Below are 26,252 nucleotides of genomic sequence, written 5' to 3'. Positions count from 1 at the left end.
AGAAGCCACCACAATGAGAAGCCCACGCACTGCAACGAAGAGTAGCCCCTGCTCACTGCAACTAGAGAAAGCCTGCACGCAGCAACGAAGACTCAGCGCAGCAAAAAAAAGAAAAAAAAAAAAGACAGCCTACAGGGCAGCAGGCAGGTATCCTGGAGGAAGAGGGGAGAACAGCCTTTAAACTCCCATCAGGTGATGGGTAACCAGGGCGTCAGCGATGTCAGGAGCTCGAGAGAAAGCAGCTCAGCCAAGGAAAGGGCAGCGGTGCAGGAGTCAAGGGTCCAAACAGACCCTGGGCCTTGAACTTCCCATCTCAGTGCAAAAGCGAGGTTAGACTAGAGTATGCTTCGGGTCCGTTCTGCTCAGGGCTTGCTGAGGCTCTGAAGCTTGGAGCGAGGAGGGCTGGCTGGTGCTGCCCTAGAGGGCAGGGCTGTAGGGCAGACTAAGCAGAAGACAAAGGCCAACTTGCAGGACCCTCCTAGCTCAGAGAGGCTGTGAGATGAGGAAAAGGGGACGGAAAGTGGGAAGATGTTCCATGACCCAGCTGGTCCTTGTAGCGGGGCCAGTGTCTCTCCCGTGAAGGCTGGCTTACCCGTTGTGGGGGCGTGTGGATCAGGGCACGGTAGAAGCAGGTGGTCTGGGGATACAGGGCCAGCACGAGCTGCTCCTTCTGGAATAAGGCTTCGGGGTCTGTCTCCGGGTTGGCCTTCCACTGCGGCAGTGGGATGATCCGCCGGCGGCTCAGGGTGTGTCTCCTGGTGGGGGCGAGGGGGAGCTAAGGTCAACTCATGGCCAGGTGGGGGCCCCATCCTAGCAGCTTAGCTGCCCCCAGGCTTCCACAGCCCCCCCATGAGCACACTCACTCTTTGCCTTCTTCGTCAATGTCATCTACCTCATACCTGTGGGTAAACAAAAGGAAAGCGGTGGATTCAGGGAGGTGCATAGTCCAAGTCAGGGAGCCCCGAGGAAGCGGGGGAGGAGGGCAGGGAAGGGAAGAACCCCAGGAGCCCACTTCACACACCATCCCCACCGGCACCCAGGAGAAGCTGCTTTTCTCCCATCTTGCAGACGGGTGAGAGTCGCAGCCCAAGTGGGTGTGGTGACGGGGGGAGAGCCCACAGGGCTGGGCGTCCACTCACTTGTTGGTGGCATGGCTGTAACTGACCACCTCGGCCAGGATCCACTGCTCATCCCCATCCACAGCCTTCACCCGGGCAGCCACCTTGTCCCCAGGTTTGGCCACGTAGTCCCCAGAAGCTGGAATGGCCCCACAGAGGGGCGGGGGCCTGAGGGTGGAATAAAATGTCACTTCCAGTCCCTTCCCTGCCAGCGCCCCAGCCCTGGGCCCGCCCTCACTTGTCACCAGGCTTCCCGATCCACAGGGGCAGGGTCATGGCTGACTGCTGCAGCAGGGTCATCAGCACCCCCCTGCGCATGGTCTTCCGAGGGGGCTCCGAGTCATTGTACAGGCCTGCGATCTTGGCCGCTGTGGGAAAGAAGTGAGCCTTTGAGACACCAGGGACAGGGTTCCCGCCCCCAGGCCCACCCTAGCCTGCCTGCATCGGGCTGTCAGAGCTCAGCCTGCAGCCCCACCGCCGAAGTTAGCACCAAGGGCCCAGGTGCCATCCCGCCCCTTCCACCAGATGCCCACAGTCAGACCGCCCAGATGGTGAGACACCAGGAGGGTGGATACCCTAGGGAGAGGGAACTAGAAAGGGCAAAAGCTGGGATTCTGGGGTGCTGGTCACGTTCTATTTCTTGATCTGGGTGCTGGTTACATCCGTTATGTTCAGTTAGTGAAAGTTTCGGTGAGCTGTATGTCCACTTACGTGTACTTTTCTATGAATATATGTTGTAATTCAACAAAAAGTTTAAAAAACAAACTCTCAAATGTGGACAGACCCCTGACCTCCTCAGGCATGGTTCAACACACGCAGCCACTTCATACAAACCCAGCTGGCAGTGTGACAGCATTTTTGATGGGTGAGGAGTTGCACACGGGGGGTTCACTGGGGCAAGAGAGGTGGGAAAGCCACAGCAGCCTGAGGGCTCTGGAAGCCAGTGCCTCGTGTAGGTAAACTCCATGTGGAAGGCTGGCTTCTAGACACCCAGGGTGCAGCTCTGGTTCTCCCCACAGCAAGAAATGGGAGTGGGTGGCAGTAGGAAGGAGGGAGGTGACTGACCCAGGCAGTAGAGGGAGCAGGGGAATCGGCATGGTCTGCAGGGAGCTCTGGGGATGATCCCCTTTCCCTTCCCCACCCCAGGCTGCCCAGGCGCTTCTCTGTCAGAAGCCCCCGGAACAATCCCACCAGACTGAGGTCACAGGCTCCCCTACAGGGAGACCTGACTGCTGCTCTCAGGAACCCTCACTCCGCCTGGTCCAGGAATGCCGGCCTGGTCGTCTCTAACTCACCAATCCGCCTCTCTTCCAACAGAGACTTGATTTCCGCAATCTTATCTAGGGCTTTCCGGAGGATGCTGAGGGCAGGGAGAAGGGAAAGAAGAGGTCTGGATGAAGCACAAAGCGCAGACTTCCTTTTCTCATTACGGCAGGCTGGCTAGCTCAGACCAACCCTGATGCTGGAAACCATAAACCCTGTAAGCACGTGTTTTTTAATCTTAAAAGCATAAAAGAACTGATGAGGCAAGAGGAAGTGGCAGGCCAAAAAAACCTAAGAGGGTCCTGTAGAGGTAAGCAAAGCAGAGAGCTGCCCTGGCCGCAGTGCATCCGACAAATCCTGAAGAAGTGCTGCTGGGTGCCAGCAGGCTCTAACAACCTCTTGCGATTCGGAGGACAGAAGTTAAAACTTGGGGTCTGCCCTAGTGGCACCTGTAAAAGAGACACTCCAGAGGACTGTGGGGAGTTGTCTCGGCTCAGAGCAGGGCTGGGAGTGGAGGGAACTCATCCCTGAAAGACTGCAGCCCCAGGAAACCTCTGGAGTTCGATTACGGGGGTTCCAGGGTGGCTGGGACCCAAGCAACCTGGCAGAAGTGCACACAGATCCTTGCGGGAAGAAGGCTTCTTTATCCTAGACCTTTGGGAACCTCCTCCAAAGAATATCTCAACAGCGATAAGCAGCAGAGAAGCCACTTCAGGTCATTTATTCTCCAGCACATTCCTCTCGCAAACCTTTAGTAAATGCCCACGTGTTTCTGAAGGCCTTGGTTCAGACCCGTGAGAACACAGCACAGTAGTGTCACAGGAGGTGTCCCAGAGGGTGTGACTCTTGTGGACTCATCAGGCAAAAGAAAGGCCAGAAGATCGGGCAAGGGGCAGCCTTGGCAGAGGGAACTGCGCAAACCAAAGCAGGGAGGGATGAACACCACGCTGACAGGCTTGGAGCACTGAAGCTCAGCGTGGCTGGTATCGGACGCCAGGATGACTCAGCCAGAGCCACCTCGGGCTTGTGCATGAGCACTGGTACACGGGGCAATTAGGCTTCCAGGAAAGCAGAGGAGGAGTAAAAGCCAGCAGGCCAAAGGGAACTCGCAAAGTTTGATCATTGCTGCTGGGCCTGTTTGGAGGACATCCTTTTATGTAGTATTTCCTAAGCTGTATTCTGTGAGATATTAATGGAGTGGTTCTCAACCCTAGCTGGACATCAGAACGCCCTGGGGAGCTTTTTAAAAAGAATCCCAATTGCTTTAAGTAAGAATCATCAACAGATGCCAAAACTAGTGGGTCTGATGTGAAACGGGATATGTACACAGTCTCCAAGTATCTCTCATAAGATACTTATTAATCACACAATGGAAAACAGCAATAACTTGACACAGGAGAAACCTGGAAGAGCCCACCTTAACCAGTGGGAGTCTTTTGGCCTTGTAATATGATGACGGAGGACGACATCACTTCCATGCTATTACTTCCAAAAGCGTAACACCTGAATCTAACCGTGAGGAAACATTAGACAAACCCAACTGAGGGCCATTCTACACTGGCCTGTAATCTTCAAAATGTCAAGGTCAGGAAAAGCAAAGACAGCCTGGGAACCGTTCCAGATTGGAAGAGACCAGAGAGACATGAAAACTAAACACAGTGCTGATCTGCACTATAAAAATGTTCTGTTCTTTTGCTATAAAGGTCATCAGTGGACAGTGATGAGCTCTGAATAAGATGTGTAGATCAGTTAATAGTTTTATATCTGTAATTTCCTGATTTTGAGAAATGTACCGTGGTTGTTTAAGAATGTCCTGGTTTTTAGGAAATGCTGACTGATGTATTTAGAGGTCAAGAGGCATCATGCATCATGTCTGCAACATAAATGATTCAGAAAAAAAAAGATTGTAAATACATATATCTATAGAGTGGTAAAGCAAATGTGGTAAAAATACATTTCTGTAGGTCTGAAATTATGTAGAAAGTTAACACCAATGCATGAACTCCACCCCAGTTAAAGCAGAACCTCTGGGCGCTGCCGGACTTGAGAACCAGTGTGTAAATGTATTCCACTGTCAAGTAAGTTTGTGAAATACTGAGTTAAAGAAATTGCTGTTGCAGAACTTGGCAGAGCCTTCAATACTTTAATACTGCAGCACTTTAGTACTTCAGTACTTTAACACTTCAGTGCTTTAATTTGCATTGTGAATCTCTAAGGAGAGGAATGTAATACTCCGTTTCCTAAAGTTACTGAAGCGCCACTGCAGAGATCTGAGGAAACAATGTTTTAAGGTCATTTCCTATTTAAAGAGCAGTTTTCTGGAGCTGAAACTTCTCCATCTCGGAACCATAGAGGCTTCAGGTCAACCAGGATGACCACCCAGCGAAGCGTGGGTCCCTACCTTCTGGGAGGCAGCCTGCCAGCCCGTCAGCAACCCTCAGGGATGGTGCCATCCCAAGAGCCCCACTTCACCTGGGACAGCAGAGGAAACACCTCTTGCTGGCCGGGCTTCCTTTGAAGGGTCCTCAGCCAAGAACCCTGAGCCTTAACCTCCCTCCCCCCACCAAACCCGGCCCCCCTCCCCAGCCATTCGTAAGGGGCTAAATGGTGTGGGCTCTTTAAAGTAATCCAATACTGCTGCATACCAATACACAGTAATTATTTGATTGGGGTGAAAAATAATTCCTTGTGGGCCTTCTCTCCTGTGCCCTCACAGAGCCGCACCTGGAGAAGCGCCTTCTGAACCAATGTTAGGAAATATCTTGTTCCCACCCAGAATGGCTACCCGTCTCCACTGGAACACGGAAAGTGACATCTTTGATCTGTTTCCCTTTGACTCCTGCTGCTAAAAGAGATGATTGTTAAATGAAGACACAGGGGTTCCTTTCTGTTTTCTGCAAAAGCAGGAGGAGGAAAAGCAGCCAGGACTGGACAGAAGGAACAGCAAAGCATCACAGGCTTGGGCTCATGAAGCAGGCTCTGGGCGCCTCTTCATCTTCCCAAGAGGTTTAATGCAAATATTTAGAAGATGAGCTGATAGGTGCTGCAGCACCTGGGTCAGTGCCACAGGCACACACAGTACCATGTTTTCCCCACCCAGACGCGGAGCTCCCTGTGGGGAGGGGTGGCATCTTATCTGTCTCACCCACTCTCCTGTTCCCAGCGTGGTATCTGGAGGTGAGGACACCTTATTCATTGTTTAGTGAATGAACGTATGAAGGTCTGAGAGTCTGAAAAAGTGAAATGACAGCAGAACTGCAAGGGACCTGCACTTATGAAACAAGCTTTAAGTGTTAAACTCTGGTTAAGTCAATGCCAGAAAAGAGCTCACACCAGCTGGTTGCAGAAGCAGCTGCCTCACTCTGCCTGCCGGCAGTTAAGCTGGGAAGGGAAAGTCTGCCTTTTACTTTCAAATGAACGTTGAGTCACTCTGACTTATACAAGCCAAACTCCAGGCCCACTAATGGGAAAGGGCCCAACTATGGTTACCCGATGAATCTGCAAATCAGGGAGAAGATGGGGGTGGGGAAGGCTGGGCTGGAAAGCCAAGCAAGCAACACCTCCAACCAGAACTCGCCGTGTCCCCTCCCCGCCAGTCGGCCCCACCCTTTTGTTCTCTTCCCACCCTGGCAAAGGGAGCCCCATCAGACCCCTTTGTTCAAGCTAAAAACCTTGGAAATCTTCTCTCCCAACTCGTCCTCCAGTTTGATCTCAGAATCCACCCTTGTTTCTCTATCCCCACTGCCATTGTCTCAGCTCAACTCCGTCACTTATCTTTTGCCTGGTCTCCAAACTAGCCTTGAATCTCACCCAGTCTGCTCTCTGTGCGGCAGGCAGGGGTTTCTCTCCTGCTCTTACATCGCCTTTGGCTCGCTATGGCCTCCAAGATAACGTCCAGGTATTGGAGGTCTTCCACATCCTGCCCTCCCCTCCCCCAGCCATGCAAGGACTAGTTCTCATTCCCCAAATGCGCTCCTCCATGGCCCTGGCACACTCTGTCCTCCGCTTGGGCTCTCTGACTTGTCTGCCTACCCATCCCCAGCTCAAGTTTCTCCTCCTCCCTGAGAGGGTCTCAGATCCCCAGGCACAGTGAACACCATCTCGGCTGGCCCACCAGCTACACTGTCCTGTAACTTTTTTAGGGTGTCTCTCCTTTCTGGACTGCTTGCTCTTGAAGGCAGGATCTCACTATCCTTGTGTCTCTCTATGGAGACTGCCCAACACCAGGCATAACCATGGGTTATGGTCAAAAGAGTTTGAAAAACACTGGTATTAGGCACTTTATGTGCATTATCGCGTTTTACATTGACAATTCTACAGGTAGTTATTATCTCTATTTTAATGACGGAGCAACTGAGTCTCAGCTGAAATGACTGCCCAAGGTCAAGTGACTAGAAAAAGGCATCACTGGGATTTGATCCGCACCTTTCTGCCATCTATAAAACAGCAGGGCCAGGGAAGAAGCCAGAGTGGGCTCTAGGGAAAGTGGGCCCTAAAGGAGAAGCTGGGGAGTCAGAATCTGCTTATCTGTGGGAGGAGAGGCAGGCTGGGGCTATGGTCCACAGGCTCCTGCAGCCCAGCACCTGGATGTGGAGGGGAGGCGATGGCAGGGCAGTGGGACGGTACTCACTTGCACTCAGCCTCTGCATCGGCCTTGGCGGTTGTATAGAGGCCACGCAGCTTTGTCCGGTAATAGGGAGAGACTGCAGAATAAACAAAGGGAGAAAGATGCATGGGTGAGGGGCAGCTGGCAGCAATGTGGCACTGCTTCCAGTCCGCCGGAATCAGACTCTGGGAGGCACCGAGGGGCCATGGGCTGAGGTATGAGCTTTACTGGCTCAGAAGTGCCCCCCGAGGCTGATGCCTCCATGTTCACATTTTCATATGGTACAGATGCCATCACAACATCTAGGAGAGGACTCTCTAACCTCTGCCAGAGTGTGACCCACGCAAACAGAAAACAACTCTCCAAGCTCCTCAGAGTTGGAAAGCACCAGCCCGGGAGCCTGACCTCAGGGCATGTGCGGGGCATACGAGTAGGGAAGCTCTAGAAAATGCCGGCTAACTGGGGGGTCCTGCGCGCTGTAAGGGGGTTCCCGAGACGCAGCGTCATTTCCTGACTTCCCAGTCCTCAGAGTTGGGGGATTTTAAGGTTCCTTAGTGGCTAGACAGTCTGTCATCTCTCTCCTGGGTCATCTTAGGTCACCCAGCCTAAGGGAAAACTGTCCCTCAGGGCCAGGGAGCAAGCAGTTCATTTTGGATTAGGCAGATACATGCAAAAGTCCCTTTCGAAAATGATGACCGCCACGTTCCCAGTCTCGGCCCACTCCTTTCTCTCCCGAGCCCAGCCACTCACTCTTGTTCTCTGTCTGCATCCGCTCGTGGGTCTTTTGGATGTTCACTAAGTTGTGTTCGCTCCTCGAACGCTCTTCCTGCAAGGACGAGGTCAACAGGACATGAGGGGAGGCCCTTTATCCTGCTGTGGCAACTACCCTGCAGCCCAGGCCAGAGGCCCCATAAATATGACCCTCATTTTGTAAATCCAACTTCCAAACCCGTAAGTTTAAAAGCATTTTCCCCCCTGACTAATGCAAAAGCAATACAAAAGGCATTAAAGTTAACTTACAAGTTATACTTTTAATGACTCTCCTTTATCAAAAAGACAAACTAACCCACAGATTCAATGCAATCCCCATCAAAATTCCAGCTGCCTTCCCTGCAGAAACTGACAAGCTGATCCTCAAGTTCATATGGAAATTCAAGTGACCCAGAATAGTCAAAACAATCTTAAAAACAAACAAACAAACAAAAAAGGAGGAGTCACGTTTCCCAATTTCAAAATTTCCTACGAAGCTGCAGTAGTCAAAGGGTGTGACGCTGCCATATAGGTCAACGGAACAGAACCGAAGTCTAGAAATTAACACGTGTATCTATGATCAATTCATCTGGGGAAGCGGGGTAGGTAAGGATGCTGATACAATCCTTCCCCACATCAGTGGTCCTGGGACCAGGGCTGCAAATGAAGATGCCGGAAGCAGGGATGATTCCGAAGGAAGAAGCTGTAACTATACCTTTTAACCTTTATGTCAGAATTTCTAAGTGCCTGAGCGGGTAGGTACTTTCACCCCATCTGGCAAAATGGACTTAACAGTGAACGCAGCTATAATGCCTAGTGGTGAAAACAGCCCACTAGTTCCGTACCTAAGTAACCCTACCTTACATGAATGGGAATGCACGGGGGCCGGGGTGGGGATAGGGGAAGAGTCGGAGGAAGGTGGGTCACTTGCTAGACTAGTGTGTTGTTGCTGGCAATCGGGACCAGCACGGTGGCCGAGCCTAACGTCCTTCAGAGTAGAAAAATCCGGGTAAAAATCAATGACAAATGCAGAGAAGGAGAAAGAGTAGCTGAGGGTAAAGGAATGAATAAATGGGTTATGCAATGATGGAAATTCAGTATTACATTAATACCTGAGAGAGGCTCAGAGCAAGAGAATAACATTGACTCTTAACTCAGTCATACCAGATGCCCTGAAGGTGACGCCGTGTGTCTGCCAAGACCACCTCCGCTTTTAGACCCCAACAAAGTCAAATGGAAGCCTGAAAACCCTCTGAGAGACATTTTGGTTATATAATATGATGATAAACTAGACAAACTGTTGATGACTGACTGGAGTTCTAGTAATGTGCCAGTATCTTTTTCTTCTTTATCTTCAAAATTTTATTACTAAACTATTTTTAGAGCAGTTTTAGGTTTACAGAAAAATCACGCAGGTGGAAGACAGAGTTCCCATACACCTGCTTTCCCCTGCACAGGCTCACCTATTATTAACATCTTGCATTAGTGTGGAACATTTGTTACAATTACTGAACCAGTATCGATAATGATTATTAACTAAAGTCCATAGATTACATTAAGATTCACTTTTTGTGTTTTACATTCTATGGGTTTTGACAAATGCAAAATGTAACGTACCCACCATTTTGGTATCATACAGAATAGCTTCACCTCCCTTAAAAATCCCCTGTGCTCCCCCATTCATCCCTCCCTCCCTCTAAGCCCTGCACAATCACTGACCTTTTTATTCTCTCTATAGATTTGCCTTTTCCATATTGTCATATAGTTGGAATCATACAGTATAGAAAACCTTTCAGACTGGGTTTTCACTTAGCAACATGTGTGCCAGAATCTTCTGACTGATTTTTCAGGTCACATTCCACCACAAAGGATACCATTTGGAAAGGAATCTCTGGAAACTGCTCCCACTGGGTCGTATGGCGGCTCCCAGCAGACGGATCATCGTGTCACTACAAGCCTGGATGACGGGATGCTTAGAAAGGTCCCTGGCTGTAATGGACACGACATGCCACAGCATGCTTGCACAAATACACAGCACCCTTGTCTTTGTGAATGCAAAGCAAGTAAAAACAATAGGGAAAAAGTGGGTTTCTGACAGGATTAGAGCAGTAGGCACGTGGTGGGTCCAAATTCCCCTGGGGAACAGCCCCATCCCCTGCTCCCCTAGACGAGGAAGGTTTTGAGAGGCCTAAGAGGCCATATGATATACTTAGGCTAAATTACATCTAGGTGCGACTACCACTCATCTAACCCTAGTATGGGGCACCCAACATTTTGGGGTACAAAATATGTATCCTAACTGCAGTACCCAGGCCATTAGTACACAATGGCAACAAAATGCATGGTGGAGTAAGCAACATTGGCCCATAGACAGAAAAAGGCTTTAGGGGACATAGGTACTGTTGTGTTCATTGTGGGGCAAGCTGAACTCATTTTCAATGAGAAGCAGCAATCAGAGGGAAAAGACCGTTGATTAGAATAAACAAACAGAAGTGAGTTCTCTCCTAGGAGGAAGGCAAGGGATGGGAGTCAGTCTGGAAAGATGATGAGGCTTTAGTGAAGTGGTTCAGGCCAACCCAACAGGTAATGTGGATAGTTCTAGGACCCACCTGTTGCTGGGAAAGGGCTTGCACCTTGACCCACCAGGGTTTCTTGACTATTTTAAAATGGATAATACTTTAATAAGTAGCCATGAGCAGTGGCCCTCCATCCTAGCTGCTGAGCCCCAAGGGGCACACGTATGGGAATTTTGTGGACCTCTAAACCTATGGAAGCCCTCAAGGGGCATGTGCAATTTACATCAATGCACCATGACTACCCTTGACCCAAGAATAGATCAAAATAAGACATATCCTGAAGTCCAGTTAGCAGAGGTAGGGCTTGTACTCTGAATACCACCTGTGTCCTCCCCATAGGAGGGAGGTGGACTCTGCTATACAACAGTATGCAATGGAAACCAGTCTCAATACGAGCCTGAGCTGAGACAGAGTGACTGGCTTTATCCCCAGCTGACTTCGAACCCAGAAATAACTGAATCATGGCCAACTGTAATAGAGCCTGTCCGTAATAAAATCTGGTAAATGGGCAGGGCCAATTCTGCTGCAAAGGCCTAACAAATAGCTCTGTAATTCTTATTGATTTGTTCCATAATGAAACTGAATTTTACCATGACCATACTTCAATATGGTGTAACACACTGGCACTGTTGGTAAGATTCAACTACCTTATGTAAGTCAGTCATAGGATAACACTGATATTGATGACCAAATGTATTGGGAGATTGAGTCAAAGTCTTCTGAGAATGTAATGCTGATGGAAAATGACTGACCTGAGGAAGAACTGGATTTAACTCACCATCAGCTAATTTCTATGCTAAACAGTTTCACACAAATTTATCATAAGGTACAGATGGCGGTAGATGAAGGAGGAAAACAGGTAATCAAATTAGTACAAAAATATGAAAGTGTATGTAATGGCTCTATAGGACAGATTAGTTGTTTCTTTAAGTCTATCCCTACCCTATAAGGATTCCTGCCAATGTTAGGCATATTTATCCTGATACTATTGCTGTATCTGTTATATAAATGCTGTACTAGAGGTAAATGCTCAAATGACTGTTTTGCTGTAACAGAGCCTAGGCCAAGGGCCAGGGGGGTGGCAGGCGCAGTTAAAGATCAGTTCAGCAGGCCGGGGTGTTCAAACACTACACATTCCAAAAAAGGGCTGGCCCTTGACCAGCTCTTAGTAGATAACCTCTAAACACGCTTGGAATATCTTGCCTGATAAGAGTGTCTCTGTTTACCTGAGGTGGAGGCAGAAGGAGAATGACTGCTATTGGGTACAGGGCATTTTTGTCAGGTGATGCAAATGTTCTGAAATTGATCATGGTGATGGTTGCACAACTCTGAATATTGATTCAAAGTGGACTGTACACCTTAAATGGGTGAATTGTATGGTATGTGAATTATACCTCTCAATATAGCTGTTACTAAACAAAACGAATCATGAAATCCTGCACATGACAGAAAATCCAACAGGAATGGAAGTCATACCCTACATTCTCCTTCTCCTCCCACCTTCATTACATCACCGTGGTTCCTGCATGTCCAGTCTCTTTGAACACAACCACCCCCGCCCCCTCCACAGCTCAGTATCACAGCCCGCGTTCCCCTCTAGGAGTGGAGGGCTGTGGATTTTTACCTGGGTTTGCTTGATCAGCTGATGGAGCTCTGTGAGCAGTTCTGCAATGCGGGAATCAGCAGACACGAGGGCCATGGTGTGGTATACGGGGGCGCCTGGGGTGGAGGGGGAGCAGAAGAGAGCCTTGTTAGTGGCTGTTGTGGGTTAAACCATTCTCCTGAAAGACATGCTGAAGTTCTAACCTCCGGTACCTCTTACTTGGAAACAGGGTCTTTGCAGATGTAATTAAGATATATGTTAAGATGAAGTCACCCTGGAGTCGGGTGGGCCTTAATCCAACATGACTGGTGCCCTCATAAGAGAAGAAACAGAGACACACATACAGAGAATGCCACGTGGAGAGACAGACACACACAGAGGGAAGACAGCCATGTGACAGACGCAGAGAGAGAGTGCAGTTATGCAGCTGCAAGCCAAGGAATATCAGGGATCGCTGGCAACCACCAGAAGCTGGGAGAGAGGCACGGAACATACCCTCCTTCTGGGCACCCAAGAAGGAACCCACCCTTGATTCTGGAACTAATACAACCCCTTGATTTTGGAATTCTAGCCTTCAGAACTGTGAGAATACATTTCTTTTAAGTCACCCAGTTTATAGTCGTTTGTCATGGCAGCCCTAGGAAACTGATACAGCAGCAAGTTGTCTTGGATTCCCTCCCTAATCCAATGATGCTCCTATTTGATATGTTCAACCAAGTCAGGAGTACTTGTTAAGTATCTTCAAAGGCAGTATGTCCTAGCCCCAGCTCTGCTGCTACTATCCTGACAAATGATTCAAGCATTCCGGTTTCCCCTTTTTTTTTTAATGTGTAAAATGAGGACTCAAATAAGATTTTATATGAAGACACTTTCTAAGATATAAAGCATTGTTACTTTTTTTTACTGTAGAGGGAAGAGAAATTAACTACTAAAAATATCTGACTTAAGGTAAGATGAATGTATTGTGATGAAAATAAAATGCAACAGTAGGTAATTAGAAAAAGAATAAGAGACAATAAAAGGTAATTTTAAAAGTAAGCTATTGTATAGCCAACACATGGAAACAACCTAAATGTCCACTGACAGATGAATGGATAAACAAGATGTGGTACATACACACAATGGAATACCACTCGGCCATAAAAAAGGACGAAATAATACCATTTGCAGCAACATGAATGCAACTGGAGATTATCCTACTAAGTGAAGTAAGTCAGAAAGAGAAAGATAAATATATGATATCACTTATATGTGGAATTTAAAATATGACACAAATGAACCTATCTATGAAACAGAAACAGACTCATGGACCTAGAGAACAGACTGGTGGTTGCCAAGGGAACCTATTTATGAAACAGAAACAGACTCATGGACATAGAGAACAGACTGGTGGTTGCCAAGGGAACCTATCTATGAAACAGAAACAGACTCATGGACATAGAGGGTGGTTGCCAAGGGGGAGGGAGTTGGGGGAGGGATGGAGTGGGAGGTTGGTGTTAGCAGATGTAAGCTTTTATATACAGGATGGATCAACAACAAGGTCTTGCTGTATAGCACAGGGAACTATATTCAGTATCCTATGATAAACCATAATGGAAAAGAATATTTAAAAAAAGAATGTATATATATGTGTAACCAAATCACTTTGCTGTACAGCAGTAATTAACACAACATTGTAAATCAACTATACTTCAATAAAAATTTTTTTAAAAAAAGTAAGCTACTGTAACTAGGTAAAACTGGACATACGCCTAAAGATACAAGTAGACTGGAAAAAAAGACCTTTTTTTTAGGATGCTGAAATTTTTACTTTATACCCTACCTTCTTATAAAGGTCATTCAATTAGTACATCTCCATATCCACAAAGATCAGATTCACACTGCATGTCTCCCACCCCCCGGTAATGAACTGTGAACTCTATGTATTTAAATATGCACATCTTCTTAAAAATCTCTGCTTTTGTTTATTAAAAGAGTAATATACAAACCAGGAATAGAGGGGAGTTTCCTCAACCTGATCAAGGGCATCTACGAAAACCCACAGATAACATCATACTTATTGGTGAAAGACTGAAAGCTTTCCCCCCCTAAGATCAGCAACAAGTCAACATTGCCCTAGAGGTTCAAACTAGGGCAATAAAATGAAATAAAAGAATCAAGATTGGAAAGAAAGAAGTAAAACTATCTTCATCTGCAGATGACATGACCTTGTATATACAAAATCCTGAGAAACCCACTAAACAACGATTAGAACTAATAAAGAAGGTTAAAGGACAGAAGATCAACAGGCAAAAATCAACTGCATTTCTATACAGTTGCAATGAACAACCCAAAAATGAAACTAAGAAAACAATTCAATTTACAATAGCATCCAAAAGAATAAAATACTTAGGAATAAGTTTAATAAGAGAAGTATACAATTCTTATACTGAAAACTACAAAACATTGTTTAAAAAAATTAAGAAGATCTACATAAATACACATCCCATGTTCATGGATCAGCAGACTTAACATTGTTAAAATAGCACTACTCCCCAAATTGATCTACAGTTTCAACGAAAGCCCTATCAAAGTCCCAGGTGGCTTCTTTGCAGAAATTAACAAGCTCATCCTAAAATTAATATGAAAATTCAAGGGATCCAGAATAGCCAAAATAATCTTGAAAAAGTTTTGCCAATTACAAAACGTACTATAAAGCTACAGTAATCAAGATGGTGTGGTACTGGCATAAGGGTAGACATAAAGATGAATGGAACAGAATCAAGAGACCATAAATAAACCCTTATATCCATGGTCAACTGATTTTCCACAAGGTTGCCAAGACAACTTAATGGGGAAAGAATAGTCTTTTTTGATAAATGGTGCAAGGACAACTGGATGTCCACATGTAAAAGAGTGAATTTGGGGCCCTACCTCAGACCATATATAAAAATGATCTGAACAGACAGTTCTCCAAAGAAGATATACAAATGGCCAACAAGCACATGAAAAGATGCTTGATATCATTAGCCATCAAGGAAACGCAAATCAAAACCACAGGAGATACCATTTCACACTCACTAGGATGGCTATAATGAGAATGAGACATAATAACAAGTGTTGGTGAGGATGTGGAGAAACTATATGAATGGGTAAAGTGTGGTATTATCCATACAATAGACTATATTATTACACTAAAAAGGAATGAAGTACTGACACATGCTACACATGGATGAACCTTGAAAACATTATGCTAAGTGAAAGAAGCCAGACAAAACAAACCTCATATTGTATGATTCCGTTTATATGAAGTATCCAGGATAGGCAAGTCCATAGAAAGCTGTTGGGGGCGGTGGTTGAGGGAGGAAGGGGAGTGACTGTTAATGAGAATCGGGCTTTTTGGCCAGGCGGTGAAAATGTTCTAAAATTGACTGTGGTGATGTCTGCGTAACTCTGAATATACTAAAAACCACTGCATTGTCTGCTTTAAATACATGTACATCTCCATCCCTTCCAGCCCCAGGCAAACACTAATCTACTTTCTGTCTCTATAGATTTGCCTGTTCTGCACTTCATTTCTTTTTTTGTTGAATAATATTTCATGTTTGCATATACCACATTTTGTATATCCATTCATCAACTGATAGACATTTGGGTTGTGTTCACTTTTTGGCTGTTATGAACATCGCTGCTATGAATACCTGTGGACATGTTTTCATTTCCTGGGTATACACCTAGGAGTGCAAATGTTGGATCATATGGTAACTCTATGTTTAACCTTTTGAGAACAGCTAGACTGTTTCCAAAGTGGGTGCACCATTTTATATTCCCATGAGCAACGTATGAGGGTTCCGATATCTCTGCATGTGCACCAACATGTGATATTGTCAGTCTTTTTGATTATAGCCATCCTACTGGGTGTGAAATGGTAACCAGTGGTTTTGATTTGCATTTCCTTGATGGCTAAGGATGTTGAACATCTCTTCATGTGTTTACTGGCCTTTGTGTATCTTCTCTGGAGAACTGCCCTTTGCCATTTTTAATTGGTTTTTTTAAAAAATGATTACTGAATTGTGTCCTTTGAAGCACATGTTTTTAATTTTCATGAAGTCCAACTTATTTTCATTTGACTGCTTGTGACATATCTTTTTTTCCTCACACGTGCAACACTATTTTTACCACCACAAGCTTTATATAATGCATTCTAACATAGAGAAGAACATGTCTCTTAAGAAAAAAAAGTCTGGCTGCATTAATTAGAACTGCACAAAATCAGGGATCTAGAGTTTAAGAGATTCAAAGTGGATAAATTTGAGAATGATCAGCATAGAGGTCGTTGCTAAAGTCTTGGGAATTGATGACGCTAGGGATGATCTGCTGAGTGAGCAAAGAGGAAGGGGGAAAGAGCCCCACTGAACCACAACCAAGGTGAAGGTGTGGACCAAAGAAGAGTCCAGTGGGAAGATCCCTGGAAGGAACGGATCAGCACGGAAAAGAGTTGTTCTCTCCTGCCACATAAAGCAGAATCCTGGTCAGAACCATGCCTTTTACATGCCTACACACGTGCATATTAAAACTGGGGGAATGGGGCTTCCGTGGTGGCGCCAATGGTTAAGTGGTTAAGAATCCACCTGCCAATGCAGGGGACACAGGTTTGAGCCCTGGTCCGGGAAGATCCCACATGCCACAGAGCAACTAAGCCCGTGCACCACAACTACTGAGCCCGTGCTCTAGAGCCCGTGAGCCACAACTCCTGAGCCCACGTGCCGCAACTACTGAAGCCCACGCGCCTAGAACCTGTGCTCCACAACAAGAGAAGGCACAGCAATAAGCCGGCGCACCACAATGAAGAGTAGCCCCCACTCGCCGCAACTAGAGAAAAGCCCGCGTGCATCAACGAAGACGCAATGCAGCCAAAAATAAATAAAAGTAAGGTAAAATAAAAATAGAACTGGGGGAAGCCCCCCCAGCCGGACAGTGGGTTTTACTTTATACAAGCATTGATAGCAAGCACTCCCACTCTGCTGCCGGGTAAATCAGTTACCTTCCCTGAGAATTCTGACACTTCAAACCTTCTCCCTCCTCAATACCTTTGCTCCTGCCCTCAGACCCACCACCATGCAGGAGGGGTGTGGTAGCAAATAAAGATAACAATTTCCTGCTAGCCGGGCTGTGACGCAGAGACGGGGGTGGAGCCTTGAAGGGGAGGCCAAGCAGGAGGAGGAGGGTTTACAGGTGGAGGAAGTGTGAGCCTGTTGGCTGGGGGGCTGGAGCACGCTGAGAACTAGTCCAAGGACGAGAGAATGGGGCTGCATCTGAAGAGGCCGGAGTGTGAGGGGTGCGATCCAGCCCTGAGACATATCCAGTGTCATCTGTCATTATTTGCTGACATTTCTTCTGGGCCGTCTCATCTACACACACTCAAACGCAGATGTCCGGTCCCATTCCACCCTACCCTCCAAAGAGGCTGAGAGGGTGTGCCCCCTACACCCTCTCCCTCGCTGCCAAGGAAACAAACATTACACTTTTTTCAACAACCAGATCAAAACTGGTCTTGTCTGACCATCCCTACATAAGCCTAACTTTTCTCTTGACTTTTCCTGGAACCTACCTAGACCTATAAACTGGCTTTCCAGCCAGTGGATGTAGGTAGATCTTTTCTTCCCCAACCAGCCTGGAAGCTCCTCAGGCAAGAACAGTCATCTCTGCTGTCATCAACAACCCCTTTCCACCAATAACCCCACTGGTAAGTAGCGTTGGGAAATCGACAGGAACTTCATATTTTTACTCCTTCACACACCACCTCTCTCCTGCCCTGACCCCCCTCCCCGAAGTTAGGTCCATTTTGAAATTCCCGTAACGATTCGCACTGGCTGGACATCTCCACCAGAGGAGACCCCAAATCACTGTGCCCAGCACAGACACTCCTTATGTGATTCTCCTTCTGTATGTTAGAAATGTTCCATAATAAAAAGAATTTTGTTAAATCGATGTACCCAGAAAATATTCTAAAATTAGATGATGCTATTAATGGTTGCACAACTCTGAATATACTTTAAAACATCCAATAAATTATACATTTTAAATGGGTGAGTTGTATGGTAGGTGAATTATATCTCAGTAAAACTGTTCAAAAAAAAAATCAGTATGTCCAAAAGCAAGCTCACCCCCTCCCTACTCACCCCACCCCCAAACCCCTAGGTGGGAGCACACTCCCCCTAACCCATCCAGCCACCTATGCTGGAACCTGAGTTATTTTCAACTCCCCCTTCTCCCTCAATCCTCATGTCCAACCAATCGCCACTCTGGCTGACTTACTGCCCCAGTATTTCAGGCCTCCATCCACTCCTTTTTCGTCCTTCACTCGTTGGTTCAGGCTGTAACTTACACGGCAGCCTCCTAGCTGGGCTTCCTCCCTGCTTTCTCGTCTCCCTCAAATCCACCCTCTGCAGAGCTCCAGGACTGTCCATCTAAAAGACAAGTGTGGCCATATCATTTCCCTACCAAAACCTTTCAATCCCCTCCCACGTCCCCCCCCCCCAGGAGAAGTCAAGCCCTTAATACAGAACACAAGGTCTCCACAAAGAGGTTTCCATCCTCATGTCTCCCCCACTAGAACATCGCTCGGCTCTGTCTGCCTCACATTTTCTATTCCAGTAATACTGAACTGTTCCGCTTTTGACCGGGCGCCATGTAACTTATGCCTGTGCCCTATGTTTGTGCCGCTCCCTCTATCTGGGATGCTCTTCCTGCAGGCAGATTACCCCTAATCCTCTGCCTGATTTAACTGTTCTCTAAGACCTGGATTACTACCAAGTCACCCCCTCCTCTAATCATAGAAACCCCCAGTCTCCTCAGCTGGGTGAAGTTACCTTTCTCTGTGTCCCCATTGTACCCTGTGCATCTCTCCACCACTGTGCCCAACAAATCGTATTACAGTTCTCTGTGTGTGTGTATTTGCCCCTCCCCCAGCGTGTCCAGTCTCTGACGGCAGGGATCACTTTATCCTCCGTACCTAGCACAGGGCTGGCACGGTACCCACCATCCTCACTTCTACTCCCATTTAATCTTTAACCATTGCAGTCCGGTGCTCCCTCAGTGCCTATGATCTCCTGCCAGCTCCTGGAACTTTCTGCTGCACTGAATACCTGACCACAAGCTGCTCCTCAAAGCTCTGTTCTCTGGGTTTCCAGGCCTCCAGTCTCCCCTATTTTTCTGTTGCCCTCCTCCTCCACCTCAGTGGACGGTCACCCTGGATCCTCTTCTCATTCTCTAAGCACTCCCTGAGCACTGTCACCAGCTTCAAGCACCCTTATTCTGAAACTTCCACATCAGTATCATCAGCCCTGACTTCTCTCCAAGGCTCCCAGCTCAGACCTGCAGCTGCCACCTGAACGTCCCAACCATGATGCCCCTCAGACACCTCACACTTCCTGCCCTGCACGGCTCTGCCTTCCAGACGTGGGTGAGTGGTGCCCATCACTGTCCAGCCAGCTTCCCAAGCTGGAAATCCTGGGGTCTTCTCCTTGCTCATCTCCAAACCCCATGCCCTTGATCAATCCCCATTCAAATTCTATTGATTTTGCCTCAGAAATTTCTCTTAAATCCAGATCCTTCTCTTCCATCACACCTGTCACTGCCTTAGTTTAGGCTCTCATCACATTACTGCAATATCATCTGTCTCTTTGTCTCACTGTGGTTACACACAAAGTCTGTTCCGCCTAAGGGGGAAAAAAAGTAAAAGAAAACCTTTAACTACTAGATAATATATGCACACAGTAAAAAAAATTCAAACGATTAAAAGAAACACAATGAAATCTCCCACCCCTTGAGGCAACCCCTGTTGTTTTTTGGGTATTTCTCCAGAGATCCCATGTATATACAAGAAGAAAAAGTATGTTATCTCATAAAACCTTTTGCAATTAGTAGATGCAGAGACAGACAATGAAATTGATGTTGAAACTTTCAGCCAACCAAAGTGAAAAAGTTGACCCACTTGGTCTGTAGGGGAAGGAGTAGGTCAAATACCAAGCCAGGCAGGGCCTAATCCTGCAATCAGAAGGCAGAGGTGGGTAAGGAGGGCCCTGTTTTTGACAAGAGACCTGTCAGGATGCCTTCACATAAAAACACTGACTTGTGACTTTTAAAATGCTCTCTTCTCACCTGATTTCTGTTCAGTGTGAAGTACTGGGTTGGCCAAAAAGATCTTATGGAAAAACCCTAACGAACTTTGTGGCCAACCTAATAATTCTGAAGTAATGAGATGAGTGCCAGGATTCTGGAGGCTCACTTTGCCCACTGGGTAGTGCCCTGCCTAGGAGAACCTCATTTTATGATCTTATCATACAATGAACTACAGCTCTCTCTGGAAGCAGTCGGTATTGAGCTCTCTGAAAGGACCATCAGGCTGCTTCCACTACCTTGAGGCCCCTCCCCTGGGACTTGACTGACAAAAGGCAGCGAGTTCTTCCTACTCCAGTGCCCTCTCTTCTCTGGGGTACTCCTTAACCAGCGAGGCAGTCAGAAACTCCCCTGGCTCTCCAAAGTACTCTGGTCACAACGCTATTTCCATTTTTTCCTAATTTAGATGAAAAAAAAAAAAAGTCAACAACATCAAAGAATATCTTAAAGCAAATCCCAGCAACCTACAATGATTTTCATTTTGTATGATACCTTCTGTATATATAATATACAGATCATCCTTGACTCACCATGGAGTTATGTTCCGATCAACCCACTATAAGTTGAGAATGTACTTGACACACCTAACCTACTGAACGTCATAACTTAGCTTCGTCTACCTTAGACGTGCTCAGAACACTTACAGTATTAGCCTACAGTTGGGCAAAACCGTCTAACCCAAAGTCTATTTACAATAAAGTGACTATCTCATGTAATTTATTTATTTAAAAAAATTTTTTTAATTTAATTTTTTTTTTTTTTTGCCACACTGCACGGCATGTGGGATCTTAGTTCTCCAACCAGGGATTGAACCCACATCCCCTGCATTGGAAGCATGGAGTCTTAACTACTGGACCGCCGGGGAAGTCCGCTCATGTCATTTATTGAATACTGCACTGAAAGTGAAAAACGGAACGGCTGCCTAGGTACAGAATGGTTGTAGGTGTGTCGGTTGTTTCCCCTCGTGATTGCCTGCAATACAGCCATCAGGGTAATGAACTGACAGGCATATTTTAGGAGTGTTCCAAGGAGAGGAATGGGGACAGGAGAGCTATAGAGTTCTCACCCTGAGAAAGTTCTCTAACCTTTCCGAGTCTCTATAAAAACCAGATCACCCACTTGAGGACGAACCACACAAGTAAGGTGATAGACAGTGCCTGGCACAGAGCGTGCCCTTAGCAGACACGAGCTGCCTCCTCCTCATCCGTAGATGTGGGTCAGGGGACTGCCAGGAAAAAAGACAGGGACTGTGTTAAGTTGAGCAAAGCAGTCAAAGGCACAAGGAACAGAAAACGCCGATGCGTCCCAAGCCTGGGGAAGCAATCACTGCCCCCGCCATTTAAGGGCCCCCTCCTGCTTAAGCTCCGCCTACTGGGTGCGCCCTGCCTGGGAAAACCAACTCATTTTATGATGTTCCAATAAATTACTGCTGTCTCTGGATCCAGTCAGCTGTGAACTTGAATTTCCCCAGAACACACATTCTCAGTATAGGCAAAGGCTTCTGTGGTTCTCCACTCTGAGGACACTAAGCCTGGTGGTGCAAAGCCAGAATGCAGACTCAGGACCACATCTAACTGAAAGTTCAGGCAGCTCCCAGCTGGGAGGAAACTGAATGTTCAGCCCAAGCTGCCCATTATCTGAGTCCAAGGGTCCCAGTTGATCTCAGCATTAGTCTCTAACCAAGAAGAGGTTACGCAATTCCTGTAAGTTTCAGAATTCTTATGAATTTTGAAGCAAGGCCCAGTACCCTAAACCTTCTGCGTCCTAGAACCCTCTTTTTTCCACTTAGATGGCCACACTTTCTATTTCTACCCACAAGGGGAACCACTGTTCTGATATTTTCCACTACAAACTAGTTATGCCTATTCCAGAATTTCACAGAAACATAATCATGCCATCCATATTCTTTAGTGTCTGGATTCTTCCACTTAATGTGTTTTGATTCATCTGTGTTGCTGTGTGTATCAGGAGTTTGCTTCTTTCTATTGCTGAGTTGCACCTATTATATGAACAAACTGGTTTGTTTAACCTGTTCTCTCTGAATAGCATCTATTTCCACTTTGGGTCATTATGAATAAAACTGTTACGAGCAGTCATATGTGATTCTTTTTAAACACACATATTCATTTTTCTTAAGTAAATATTTAGGTCTGGTAATAGCACTCTTAATTTCCCTTTGGGAAACCACCCCTCACCTTGGCTCCAAGGCTGGGTATACCACCTGGGCCCATGAAAATATTATATTCTCCCTGACCACCATGACTGGTTCAGGAAGAGATATGTGACCCAAATCTGGACAAAATCAATTTCAGATCTTTTGCTAGAGCTATCTGCAAAAAGATAACATCTTTCTGTTGGTTAAGAGTAGCATGGAGGGCTTCCCTGGTGGTGCGGTGGTTGAGAGTCTGCCTGCCGATGCAGGGGACACGGGTTCGTGCCCCGGTCCGGGAAGATCCCACATGTCACGGAGCGGCTGGGCCCGTGAGCCATGGCCGCTGAGCCTGCACGGCCGGAGCCTGTGCTCCGCAACAGGAGAGGCCACAACAGTGAGAGGCCCGCGTACCGAAAAAAAAAAAAGAGTAGCATGGAATATGACCCAGCAATTCCACTACTGGGCATACACCCTGAGAAAAACCATAATTCAAAAAGAGTCATGTACCACAATGTTCATTGCAGCTCTATTTACAATAGCCAGGACATGGAAGCAACCTAAGTGTCCATCAACAGATGAATGGATAAAGAAGATGTGGCACAAATATACAATGGAATATTACCCAGCCATAAAAAGAAACGAAATTGAGTTATTTGTAGTGAGGTGGATGGACCTAGAGCCTGTCATACAGAGTGAAATCAGAAAGAGAAAAACAAACACCGTATGCTAATACATATATATGGAATCTAAAAAAAAAAAATGGTTCTGAAGAACATAGGGGCAGGACAGGAATAAAGACGCAGACGTAGAGAATGGACTTGAGGACATGCGGAGGGGGAAGGGGAAGCTGGGACGAAGTGAGAGAGTGGCATGGATATATATACACTACCAAATGTAAAATAGGTAGCTAGCTAGTGGGAAGCAGCCGCATAGCACAGGTAGATCAGCTCGGTTCTTTGTGACCGCCTAGAGGGGTGGGATAGGGAGGGTGGGAGGGAGCCGCAAGAGGAAGGAGATATGGGGATATATGTACACATATAGCTGATTCACTTTGTTATACAGCAGAAACTAACACACCATTGTAAAGCAATCATACTCCAATAAAGATGTTTAAAAAAAAAGTAATTATACTCCAATAAAGATGTTTTAAAAAAAGAGTAGCATGGAAGCCTGGAACGATGGAGTCTTTCACCTGTCTGAGGTAGAAATCAACATGGACAAAAGCAGAGCTGAGAAGACACAGAAAATACCGGTGACATAATTTAGGCTTCTGGATACAGCCATGCCTGAAACTGATGCACCCAGGACTCCAGATACAGTCAACAGATACTCCTTTTCTGCTTAGACTAGTTTGGGTTACCTTTTTGTTACCTGCAACTGGGAAGTTTGACTAAAAAGAGGTAATTCTTGGGGACAAAGGCTTCAGGTGGAAAGCACATATCAGCTGCTGAACACCCAGCTTAAAACTGTTCTCTGACCCTCTACTAGCAGCCAAGGCCTCATACAAACAAATGCAAACATCCTATACTTAAACCACTCTAAAAAGAATCCCACGGGACTCAAGACAATAAAAGCTTTGTTATGAGTCAAAGGGAAGCAAAGCATCTAAGACTTTACACTCAGATCCCATACCCTCAATTTAGCCACCATCAGTAAGAAGCTACATTAATCAATTAGTTTTTTTAAAAAAATTAAGACGATGATTTCCACTTACCCACCCCCACCCCCGCCCAGTACCTACCATGCTTCTGTTCTGAAGCTTACATAGGTGATTCTCCTTTAAACCTACATCAATGCTACAAGCCCACCTTCTTTACAGCTGGGGAAACTGAAGTTCAGACAGGTTAAGTTATGCTGGTAACTCAGGAAATACAGGTAGTTGAGCTGGGATTGCAAGTCTGCAAACTATAAAATCTATGCTCTTCCTCCCAATTCTAAGTTTTGTCACAACTTCAGCATATTCAATAGCAAAAGAGATCATGGAAGTAGAAGCAATTTGTCTACTGTAAACTGCCAATCAACTGTTAGGTTATTATGATTACACTGAAAGTATCACCAGTAAGACAGTGATTCATTGTGCCATCTGAAAAAAAAAGAGGTAGGAAAATAAAGGTAACAATGACAGCTATTCCTGATTACCTACCATGTGCTAAGCACTCTTGCGTAGATTATCCTATTCAACAATCCTGCAAAGTACTGTTCATAGTACTGAGGAAACTTGAGTCTTGGAGAAATAAATGACTTTACCAAGAAAACACAAATAATAAGTGGAAGAGGTGGGATTCAAATTCAGATTTGTCTGACTCTGCAACCTAAGCCTGAAGGGCTCAAACAACTTAGTATCAACATCCAACTCCCACTGGTTCAGTGTTCACCATTCTACCTTCCTCTCCACAGATACAGTGACCACAAATCCTGAAGTGACATAAATTGGGTATTTTTCCCAAGGCAGATGACTCATCAAAATTCCTAGTGAGATTCATTTTTAAAACCTTTGTAAGAATCTTTGTATATAAATTTAGAAATCAGAAAAAAAGGACTTTGACTTAACACCCCTGCTTCTAGCTCCAGAAAATTGGTCTCTAAAACTATGGACTCTAATTGGACCTACCCACTGAGAAAAGGGTGCCTCGTCGTGGGCCAGGTATTTATAAGATGGACACTCCGGTTTACCAAACACTTCCAAGGTACTGCTTCAGATCCTGGAGGGCATCTCTCAACTGGCCTACAATACCCACGCCGAAAAATCCCAGGGCCCCAGCCTCAAACAAGCACAGACTTTTATGCTTCTGTTATGCCTGCCTGAAATGCCTTTGATCCTTCCCCCTCTTCCCCTCTGGATCTCTCAAATTTACTCGTTTTTCAGGGTCCAAATCAAATGGTAGCAAAATTAACACTTTTACAGCAGTACTTGCCAACCTTTTTCACACCATGGCACTCAGGGAACACAATATTTGTATGGCACACTAGGATAGAAGGACAAAGCTGCTTATAGCCAGAAACAACTGTCAGGGAGATCTGGCTGTCCCAGGCCCCTCTCATCTGCCCTGATGCCAAGGGCAACCAAAACTTCCAGAAACTTCCAAAACACGGTACACCAACTTCCGTCTGGCACCTGTCACACATACACCCGGAGACTAATTGTTTCACTTGTCCCTCCTGCCACACCTCTTAGAATAGAGGGATGCAGTTTTATTTATCTTTATATTCCCAGCAACTAGCACAGGGCCTGGCACCTACCAAGTCCTCAAAATAGACTGCAGAACCGAACTGAATCCTGGAAACCTCTTAGAAACACTGCAACAATTCTGAACCTGGGCTGTTCAATACCTTCTCCTCCGGGACCGCAGAAAACAAATTAGTTGGAACCAATATCCTCTTAAGAGGGATTGTCTACTTACCACCTATGGAGAAAAGGTACTTTCCCTTTGTAAATTCATTCATTCATTCATTCATTCATTAACATTTATCAAGCACCTACTCTGTGCCAGGCATGAGGGGTATACAGCAGTGAATGAGACAAACAGTCCCTGCCTTGATCTTAGGAAACTTACAGTCCAGAAAGGAACACAGATATTAAACAGTTTGGTATACTTAATTGTAGGTAAAATAAACACTCTAAAAGGGATGGATCAGAATACATAAATGGCTAAATCTGAATAAATGACAGAGAACGCCAAAAATGAAAACAGAAATTCTCAGGCAGAAAGGACTGACCAAATACCAAACATACCTACAATTGGACACCCAGGAGTGAAACTTCAAAGCCTCAAGGATAAATACATGCTGACTGATGGAGGAGGAGAGAGAGGAAGCAAAAGACACCTACAGTAACTCAAGGTGCTTGGCCTAAGCAACTGGAAGGAAGACAAAACTGAGCAAGGCGAAAGGTAAAACTCAAAATTTCAGGAAGAGCAATGACTTGAAGGCAGAAATTTGAGAGTTAAGCACAGTAGACGGTATTTATATTTAAAGCCCAGGAAGTGAACACTGAACAGAGATCTAGGATGACGCTTTGGGGCAG

General features: G+C 46.0%; 1 protein-coding gene across 3 annotated transcripts in view; it reads right to left on the bottom strand.

The window, feature by feature from the left end:
- SGF29 (SAGA complex associated factor 29) overlaps positions 1-26,252 on the bottom strand; it is a 28,213-nt gene that overhangs the window by 657 nt on the left and 1,304 nt on the right. For 2 of the 3 annotated variants that reach the window (XM_079943687.1, XM_079943685.1), the window contains exons 2-9: positions 11,938-12,032; positions 7,738-7,813; positions 7,012-7,084; positions 2,414-2,478; positions 1,357-1,486; positions 1,140-1,286; positions 864-899; positions 593-755 (exon numbers count right to left, since the gene is read on the bottom strand). In XM_079943687.1, coding sequence (XP_079799813.1) covers positions 593-755; positions 864-899; positions 1,140-1,286; positions 1,357-1,486; positions 2,414-2,478; positions 7,012-7,084; positions 7,738-7,813; positions 11,938-12,012 — 765 coding nt within the window. In that variant the 5' untranslated portion in view covers positions 12,013-12,032. Of the gene's footprint in view, positions 1-592; positions 756-863; positions 900-1,139; positions 1,287-1,356; positions 1,487-2,413; positions 2,479-7,011; positions 7,085-7,737; positions 7,814-11,937; positions 12,033-24,371; positions 24,434-26,252 lie in introns of those variants that run through there. The other variant, XM_079943686.1, reaches the window with a different exon arrangement.

The sequence above is a fragment of the Stenella coeruleoalba genome (assembly GCF_951394435.1).
Source record: "Stenella coeruleoalba genome assembly, chromosome: 15".
In the NCBI taxonomy this organism is placed as follows: Eukaryota; Metazoa; Chordata; class Mammalia; order Artiodactyla; family Delphinidae; genus Stenella; species Stenella coeruleoalba.
The sequence above is the reverse complement of the archived record's forward strand: the minus strand, read 5'-3'. Positions and strand labels throughout refer to the sequence as shown.